This window comes from Lachnellula hyalina (genome assembly GCF_007821495.1).
Source record: "Lachnellula hyalina strain CBS 185.66 chromosome Unknown contig00328, whole genome shotgun sequence".
NCBI lineage: Eukaryota > Fungi > Ascomycota > Leotiomycetes > Helotiales > Lachnaceae > Lachnellula > Lachnellula hyalina.
In genome coordinates this window covers 1-9,123 of record NW_022157442.1, presented here as the reverse complement: position 1 = coordinate 9,123, position 9,123 = coordinate 1, and the positions used below count along the sequence as shown (strand labels likewise).

At 49.1% G+C, this 9,123-nt stretch overlaps 4 protein-coding genes across 4 annotated transcripts; 2 read left to right on the top strand and 2 right to left on the bottom strand.

Annotated features, from left to right (window-relative positions):
• Window positions 1–1,484: 1,484 nt before the first annotated feature.
• LHYA1_G009117 (putative MFS-type transporter protein) lies at window positions 1,485–3,297 on the top strand (the record flags this gene model as incomplete). The annotated part of the gene is made up of 2 exons (XM_031154021.1): window positions 1,485–2,079; window positions 2,165–3,297. The coding sequence occupies 2 exons, from the start codon at window positions 1,485–1,487 to the stop codon at window positions 3,295–3,297; spliced, it is 1,728 nt and encodes a 575-aa protein (XP_031000956.1).
• Window positions 3,298–3,628: 331 nt separating this feature from the next.
• On the bottom strand, window positions 3,629–5,746 carry PPR40 (putative pentatricopeptide repeat-containing protein, mitochondrial; the record flags this gene model as incomplete). Its single annotated transcript, XM_031154020.1, has 3 exons — window positions 3,629–4,576; window positions 4,600–4,938; window positions 4,997–5,746. The coding sequence occupies 3 exons, from the start codon at window positions 5,744–5,746 to the stop codon at window positions 3,629–3,631; spliced, it is 2,037 nt and encodes a 678-aa protein (XP_031000957.1).
• Window positions 5,747–6,139: 393 nt separating this feature from the next.
• LSM4 (putative U6 snRNA-associated Sm-like protein) lies at window positions 6,140–6,758 on the bottom strand (the record flags this gene model as incomplete). Its single annotated transcript, XM_031154019.1, has 4 exons — window positions 6,140–6,328; window positions 6,385–6,435; window positions 6,521–6,661; window positions 6,756–6,758. The coding sequence occupies 4 exons, from the start codon at window positions 6,756–6,758 to the stop codon at window positions 6,140–6,142; spliced, it is 384 nt and encodes a 127-aa protein (XP_031000954.1).
• Window positions 6,759–7,914: 1,156 nt separating this feature from the next.
• Window positions 7,915–9,123, top strand: LHYA1_G009114 (uncharacterized protein; the record flags this gene model as incomplete). Its single annotated transcript, XM_031154018.1, has 2 exons — window positions 7,915–8,026; window positions 8,077–9,123. Coding segments are annotated over 2 exons (1,159 nt in total), but the record flags the coding sequence as incomplete, so codon positions are not given.

The window sequence follows — 9,123 nt, the reverse complement described above, 5'->3', positions numbered from 1 at the left end:
TGCGCGGGGAGGATAGGGGGAGGGGGAGGTATGGGTTGAGGAATCTGGAGGGTAGTGAGGTTGATACTTGGCGGATGAGGGAGGCCTAAGGATGGGAAGAGGATGGGCTGATGATTTGGGCGATTTGAATTATGCCATTATGAGCCACGACTTATGCATGATAACCCCTGTCTTCCGGAGTCAAATCAATGCCGGTCCTTTGGCTCTTAAGTATGATTTTCTACAAGGATCCAGGCGAGTCTATTTGAAAAGTCGGGACCCCGGTGAAGAGTGTGGATTCTTATAACTTCTTCTTTGATCTAACTCTTGGCCAAATGAAAGAGGAGCCACCACCCATCAGACGAACCCCCTACAAGTGTAAAAGATGGATTTATTATGGATTTCCGGTCTGGGTATTCAAAAACGTCCATTTGATATGGTAAAATCTACCCATCAACCATCAACCACCGAGCAACGGATGATTGCATGCAAGGGCTCGCTCTGATGTGTTGCCCCCTCTTTATGTGCAGTTTAAGATGTACACAGGGTTAATGCCTCGCGTGCTGCTCACAAAGATTGAGATATAACGCTAGTATTTTCACAAACATCCTAACGCTTTTCTTTAGTATGCATACCTAGTTTCATACCAATTATCAACATCGCCATCAACTGTAGTTCCATCAAACAAGCTTATAAACATGCCATGCCATGCCATGACGCCCATCTCAGCAGTTCATCCCACTTATCTTATCTATAAGGTACAGTAGTGCTGATTCTTTTATCCCTGGAGCGAGGCCAAGGAATACCCAGTTCGCAAGCATCTAGCCTCCACCATGAACAACATGCAATGGCAGTGATAGGTAGGCAGAGTCAGTGAGGTGAGGTGAGGGTGAGGGTGAGGCTCCAACTATCAGGCGAGGCTTGATAGGCGAGGATGCAATTTTGACCGAGTGATCCGTGTACCCGTCAAGTGCCGGACAGTCCCCGACGATGGCGTTTTAGGGGAAGATCCCGCCAAGAATAGAACATTGTTGAGAATGTGTTGTATAAAACCCCTTCCTTTGTATAAGGAAAGAATAGGTAAATAGATACGTTGAACTCAAGAAAAGAAGGCTATATACCAAGTAATAAATAGTATGAAACCTCAAAAGAGAACCTTTTTCTAACCCTCGACCTCTTCCTCTTCACGACTCGTTAGCGTCCAGACTCGGCAAAGTGGGACTTTGCCGTCCCCGAGACTGACGTCGAAGATTTCTAGCCTCAAATTTGCCTGCAGAATATATGGAGTTTTGCTTATGGTTAACGATATATCCCCGTACGGTCCTATTTCGGCTGCACAGTTTGCACAATGACGAGGGAGTGGGTGATTGTTGACCACAAATCATACAATGGAGCAATGTCGGAGAGGTAGGGAAGTCTGTAAAAGGAGCTGACCTTCCTCCTGCCGGGACTCCATATCGAGATTCGGATTCAGACTCTTTGTCTTCTCCAAAATATATCTCGATATGGCAATAAACGAACTCCCTCAGACGCTGGGTCCAGATGCTCAAGTCAAACACGAAGAGGCAGGCGGTCTTGCGGCAGACCATGGAGACTCTTCAAATCTACCTGTCACCAAACAAGAAGAGCATTCGAACAAGGGAAATAGAGGAAGAATTGCAGGCGGATCTTTTCTGCAAGGCCTTCATGAAAGTGATTCTGACAGTCATGAAGGAGAGCCTCTAAAGGAAGTGGACTTCGACTTGCCGCTCACCTTGACGGAACTCGTGCACCAAGACGGCCAAGAATACATGCTGCTCACGTTCGCCGATGGGGACAGGGAGAATCCATTTAATTGGAGCAGCGCGAGGAAATCCTTCATCACCCTTCTTCTGTGCCTCATGACCCTGTTCATCGGTCTGGCTACGACGTCGTACAGCAGCGGCATCAGTTCCATGTGCGATGACTTTGGCGTTTCCAGCGAGCTGGGACAACTCGGATTGTTCTGTTTCAATATGGCATGTGCCCTGGCACCTCTCTTCTTGGCTCCCTTCTGCGAGCTCGTTGGCAGGAGGGTTATATACGTTGGGGCATACGCTTTGTTTACCATTGTGTTCATCGGTACGTCTGCTTGGCCTTGGTATTTCGTATCTATTTGGGAAAGATATTGAGCTCTTGATTAACCTCATATACTAACCTCCTGCAGGACTGGCCCTCGGAAAAAACATCGCCACCATCCTCGTCATGCGAGTTTTCCAAGGTCTCTTTGGCTGTGTTGGAACCATTCTAGTCGGAGGGACATTCAGCGACATTTATCGCCCAGATGATCGAGCCATCCCTATGGCCTGCTTCTCCTATGTCGCTATCTTGGGAACGGTCGGAGCGCCTATCTATGCAGGGTTCATTGACGAGACCATCGGCTGGAGATGGATCGAGGGGATCCAGGGACTGGCAAACCTTCCCCTCCTTGCAGTCATCGCGCTCTTCCTCAAGGAAACACGCGGCGGCGTGACGCTGCACAAACGAGCGACACAACTCCGAAGTCAAACCGGCGATGACAGGTACCGTGCACCCATGGATCTGGAAGCCAAAGACATCAAACAGATGCTGCACAGCTCATCAGTCAAAGCCGTCCACATGCTCGTCACCGAACCCGTTGTATTTGCATTCGGCCTGTGGATTGCATTCGCCTGGTTCGTCACCTTTCTCTTCCTATCTGTGATCCCCATCACATTCGAGGAGAAACACGGCTTCAGCGAGGGCATTGCAGGCCTACCCTACATCTCTCTCTGCATCGGCGTAACCATCGGCTTTGCGGCCAACTTCCTGCAGATCCGCAAGTACCAATCGATCATGAAGTCGAGAGACCGGAAGATCTTGCCGGAATCGCGACTCTACGGCGCCATGTGCGGTGCCGGGTTCCTCCCAGTCGGACTCTTCATCTACAGCTTCACGCAGTACGGCTACCTGCCCTGGATCGCGCCCACGATCGCCCTAGCGCCCATCGCCTTTGGCATATTCTTCATCTTCGAATCGACGTACAGCTTTACATCAGACTGCTACGGCGAGAATTCCTCGTCGGCTATCGCCGGCCAGGGCCTGATGAGAAACACGCTCGGGGCAGTAGCGCCTCTGTTCGCAAGCCAGTTCTTCCACAATCTAGGGAGTCAGTATGCCGGTCTTCTGCTCTCCCTGGTCGCGACGCTCTTGACGGCCATCCCGTTTGTGATGTTCAAGTACGGACATGTTCTGAGGAGTAGGTCGGAGCTTGCGAAGAGTCAGCTGGGTGGTGATGAGCAGAAGGAAAAGACTGGCCTTTATACTGCTCCGTTCGTATGAAGACTGATTGAGTTGAAATTCACAGACGAGGTAGTGAGGTAAGAAAGTCTTGGGCTGGTGGTGAGCCTGGCATTGGGATATTTGCTTCAATGAGGAGAATGCTTAGCATCGCCGCTTACCAGTTGCTTTTTCCCCTTCTGTATTATATATTAACGACCTGTATATAAGCACTGGTCTCTTGGTGCACATTATGATTGATGGATGAGTACGAAATTGGTGTTTGTTATTATGAGGAGTCTAGGTACACATTAAAGGAGTTAGGTGAGGGTTTGAATCAATATACATTTTCGGTCAATACTTAAGTTTTTGGATGTCCTGCTGTGAGAACGGCCTACCACGTATACCGCTGTGTTTGTGTCCGCTTCTCCTGGGTGTCTGGAAAGACCTCCCCCCAGATTTGTTTAGCGTTGTCCTCCACCAGATACGCCCCCATACGTTTCTTCTTCATCTGCTCCAGAATCTCCCAGGCCCGCTTATCCCCAGCATAAGCACATCTCCTCACCAGAGCAGAAGCAGTACCACGTCTCAGCCACCATCCCTTCTGTCCGTCCTCGAACTTGTCTTTGCCACTCTCCACCATCTCCTCGAGATACTTGAACGCATCCTCGTAATCGTCTTGGTGCAGACAGACGACGACTAAGCGATCATAGGTCAGATGATCCGGCTTGATGTCAAGTGCTATCATCTCAGCAGCAAGGAACATAGCCGAGTCCTTTGCTCTCTTTTTTGCAGCGCCTTGTAGGAGAATATTGAAAGTTTCTAGATTCGGCCCAGCTTCACAGAGCGTATGGAGTACTTTGTACAGTTTAATAGCGTCATCAAGTTGTCCTTTAGCAATACATGCTTCGATTACTACATTGATAGCTGCAATGTGGATGGTGTGGCCCTCTTTGAATTGATCCTCTAGCACAATCCATGCTTTGCGGGGTAGATGACTGTGAGTAATTAGATAGCTAAATAGGGGACGGGTAGTGGACGAGTCTGGTTCGAACCCGGCTTTTCGAATGATGCCTAGGATCCGGAAAGCAGTGTCAAGGTCCTCGGATCCGGTATAAGCCGCCAGGAGTGCTTCATAATGGAATGGGGCGAGAGAAGTCCGCCGCGACGATATGATTCTGACTGCAGAGGTTGCGAGAGCTGGATCAGCGTTTCGGGCTGCAAGATTGAGTGCATTGACGCATATCCCGTCATGGGGATTCAGAAAGCCATTGCCGACACGAAATTTCCAGATGTACCTCGTGGCTTGGTACTGTTTGAAATGGATTAATCCCGCGAAGCTCTAAATGTGAGAAAGAAGCTTACATGAAAGTCGCTAGTAAATTTGTCTAGGAGGTAATACCAGAGACGAGGCGAGATCTCCTTTCTATCTTTCTCATATCTGTAACACAGCAACTTGAATGCCTCATCGAGCTCTCCTACCTCGCAAAGGTTGTATGTGAATATATCATAGAGCCATGGTTGGACATATATCTGATCAGATCGCATCTGTTCTAGTTTGTCCATCGCCATTTCATATTGTCGATCACGGAGAAGCCCAGTTACGAGGTCATGCCATCCTTCGGGGGAAAGCCCGAACCAACGTTGTTTCATCTCTTGCATAATCTCGTTCCGCAGAAGGTAATCAGGATGGATAGCTAATACCTATTAAACATTCGGTTAGTACTAGAAGTGAGGTATTCATAGATCACCTCAAACTTACTCGTAGAACAGCATGGTAGAGTCCGGAATCCCCACCAATCCCCTCTTCCTTCATCTCTTGTAACAACAACTTCACAGCATCCACACTCCCATGTGCCGCATCAGCATTCGCCCTTATAAGCGCATCGTAGTGAAATAGAGATAGTTTCTCCCCCTTGACCGTTATCAAGAACTGAACTATTTCCAAGATACTCGTGAAAGCCCCTTCCTCATTTCTGATCCTCCGTAGGCGATCGTAAATATCCCTTATAGGGGTGTTATAAACACCCCCCTCGACCTTTCTCACTGGCGCAGGATTCCCAGCGAACCTTATAGGCGGCGGAAGAGGAAGCTCTACATTGTTATTGCTCGGTATTTGATGTGATTCCTCTGCCTCAGAATTGGCTATTCTGTTGGCTTTCTCGGCATCGAGGGCCTCTGACAAGGCGGGAGTATCCGGGAGGGCTTCTTGTGGAGTTCGACTTGGTATTGCCGATTGTGACCCCGAGGTAAAGAAAGGTTTCCCAGCCCCAGACCCTTTCTTTACATCAATCGAGTGTCCCCCAAGAGTAGCGTCTTCAGGGGGTCGTTGTCCAACGCGGATCGAGCTGTGGAAATTTCGACGGATGAGCCTCTTACTACCGGTGGCAGGTCGAATCGAAGGTTTCGTAGCAGGCAAGGTGGAGATTGCATGGCAGGAAGCTGATATCGCATCGATCGAGGGACAAAGACAGCGCCATAGTCCGTCTATTGGTATTCGAGTAACCGGCATTGAGGTGCTTGATGTTTAGTATCTTGGGAGACGCGAGAAATGGCAAATTTATGGATTTTAACTCCGACATCACGTGTAGATGCGAAACTCCATTTCCATCTAAAAACAAAGTAATTATCTGCTAGCAGTAAGATTAACCGTTATTTTGGATTTATAGCTTTTTAATCAGCTAAAAGGTTGAAAGTCTGAAACTTCGCTGCAGTTGTGCTCTTTTGGGGCAACACATCGCATAGCACTTCACTCTACCTAACTACCCCTCTAGTCGAGCCAACAGCTCGAAAACTGTTTTTCCATACTCCCGTAAAGGGAGTTTCGTGTTTTCCCACCGTAATATATCATGCGCTCAAAAGGCATACCGACCGCGCCGATCTACTCCATTCGCTCATGCTGTCTTCATGAACCCCTCCCTCTTCCACGACCCCGCCCTCCTCCTCTCCCACCCCGACCCCTATCGCCACCCCTTCCACCATGATCACCTCTTTGTCCACCTCCACGGCCACCTCTGTATCCGCTGTTCTGTTGACTCTGTTGCTGGTCCTTCACTATATCAATGATCTCATCCGGAACCCTCAGATATTTGATCTACGCCCCTCATTAGCCTCTAGCCCTGAACACCTCCACCGAGCTTATAGACATACGTTGTTTCCCTTGACATAGACCTCCGGTAATCTGAAGAACTTGTCGCCATCCTAAATACCCAAATTAGCTCGAGGCGCATTCCATCAACCAAAACATGAAGCTTGCGGCTATCAGTGAAGGCGGGGGTTTTCGTACTGGGCTTGTCTGCACAACCTCCTTCAGAGTCAGATTCATCCACGTATCGCATGTAACTAGGTGGCCGTTGAGCGTCTCGCCGTTCTTAAGCTCCACCAGCATGGGATGGCCTTGCGCGGCTGTGAGGAGTCCAAGAGGAAGCTAGAAATGGGTTAGTAAAGATTTTCTTACGCAGGAAGATGCGCTGATTTCGGGGGATCAAAGTATTTATCTGCGAAGCCGTGGGGACACTAACCATTGTGGAGGCTTCGATGTGCTGGTTGTTCGTCGAGGTTGCTATAACTTTAAGTCGATTTGATAGTTGCGGATTAGATGCATCTTTCGGTCACCGTAGAATAAGGTTGGCTAGCTGGATCGCATACCAAAGTTCACGTGACAATTACCCAAGTTCTCAAGGTTCAGGACATCAAAAGAATCCTTGAGTAGTAGGGACAGCATCAAATAGAGTAATGAGGGTCACATTTTCATTGACGGGGTTAGAAGTCCAATAGCAATCTACAATCATTTGGATGGCATAGTCATGATCTATCATTGAACCCCTAGACTCGCTTAAGTACTCCCTATTTACGGAGGTAGTCGAGTTGAGTAGGGTAGGGTAGGTAGAAACCAATCCATGGATCACTTTTCTCATTGGCATGATGAGATACGTCTCTTAGGCCGCGAAGAGGTTAGAGATTATACATTATTTCGAGTTGATTAAGGGAAGATCATCTTGATTTTAGCGTGCCCGAAGAGCAGCCGCCCAGGACGCTTCCGCGTCTCTGCCACGCTCACGCCTCACTCCACCATTGCAAGATGCAACTCGAGATTATGGAAATTATAGCCGTTTTATCATTTTTATTTACATACTTTCCTTATTTTCATTTCTGCTAATCGTCGTAGGTAGTAGCACTTAGCTGAAGATACTTATTTGTCTCTTGCGTGCGACACAGGCCGTCTACTCTAAATCACGCATTTCACGACTCCGTAATCTGATGGCATTGCGAAGCATTTCATCGTCACAGACCACGGCGCATGGCTCGAACCGTGGCAAGCTTCTTTGCAGAGCTGGGCTCAGTGTGGGCACTACTGGCTGGGCTGGGTGGCTGTTGCTGCGTCCCACAGAGCGTCGTCAGCGTCTGGTCAATTGCGGTTTAGCCAGTCGCTTTCCGGCTTCCCCACCATTGTAGGGTTACGAGTCCCATGCCATCAATCATTGCGAAGCCTCAAACCAAGAGCCATCCATTCATTCTCTCTTATCTATCATCATAGGCCTCCTTTCGCTCTTCTTTCACTCGCTCGACATTCTCTCTGTTCGTGTTCTGCCTGTGTTTAGGCTTCAATAACGTCTATATTACCAGTTGCTATATTTCCGTTCCTGTTTGGATTCGCCTACATAGGCGCATCTCATAACCATGCGCGGCCTTCTGAAGGCTGCTCTGTTGCTTGCGCCGGCGCTCGCATCAGCTCTCGTCGTCCCGGAAGCAGAAGTCCAAGAGTTCGATGCGAGTGTTAGACCCATTGCTGGTAATTCCTGTCTGTCCATTCAACATTAATCACGCTAACACTACCTGCAGACCATTCCTTCGCACTTGTCAGTGTCGATGTGCCTACCCATTCCAGGTCACCTGATGAATGGGCCAGCCAAGTTCTAGGATTTCGAATCGATGTGTTGAAATCCGAGGCGGCTTGCGGCTTCGGAAATCTTACGATAAATGGCCAGGTTCTTCCGCAAGCACTCGAGGACAATGTGATGGCTGGGAAAGGTTCAATTTCGACGGAGCGAAAGGGTGTAGTCGTTGCATCATGGCAATTTCACTGCATCAAAGTCAACGGACAACCAGAGGCTCAGCTTTTAAAGCTTGTTGTTGATCTCGTTGATGGTAAGGCCACGAGGGATGTCGGGTTCTCCGTGGCATTCAAGCAGACTGGGGCGACGGAGATCATCAACATCGAAACGGATCTTTCTGTTCCGGATGAAATTGTGGCGAACCCCAACCCAGAAGGTCTCCAGCCAGTGAGCGGGCTCACTGACTCTACTCACTACAACATTGAGGAAGACATTGCAGAGCTTCAGTGGATGAGAGCGCAACTCGAAGAATTGCACTTTCTCATCGCCGAGAAAGAACAGACAATCTCTCAACACATGTCAGACAACTTCCATCAGGATGTCAAGAAGTGTGACAACTTGAAATGCGTCATGAAGGCCCTTGCTGATAAGGCTCGTAAAGCTACTCATCATATTTACGGCAAGCTTAATGGATATGAAGAGATTTATGATGGCGATCACGGTCATGGCCATCCCCCTAAGCCTCCACATTGGAAGTGGCCCAAGAACCCATTCCACCATGGACCCAAGGGTAATCACACCGACTGTCCGCCAAAGCATGGGAAGGGAAACCATACACACCCAGGTCCGCCATTCAGAAAGCCTCATTTTGGGCATAACCCTCTACCAATCTGCCGCTATCCTCCACCACCTCCTCATCACGGCAAACCCCCAGGAGGCCACCCTGGAGATCACCGACCAGAGCCTCCTCATCATGGCCCACCTGGTCATGGCCCGGAGCATGATGGACCGCCTCCACCCCCTCCTCCACCTCATCATGGCCCACCCGATCATG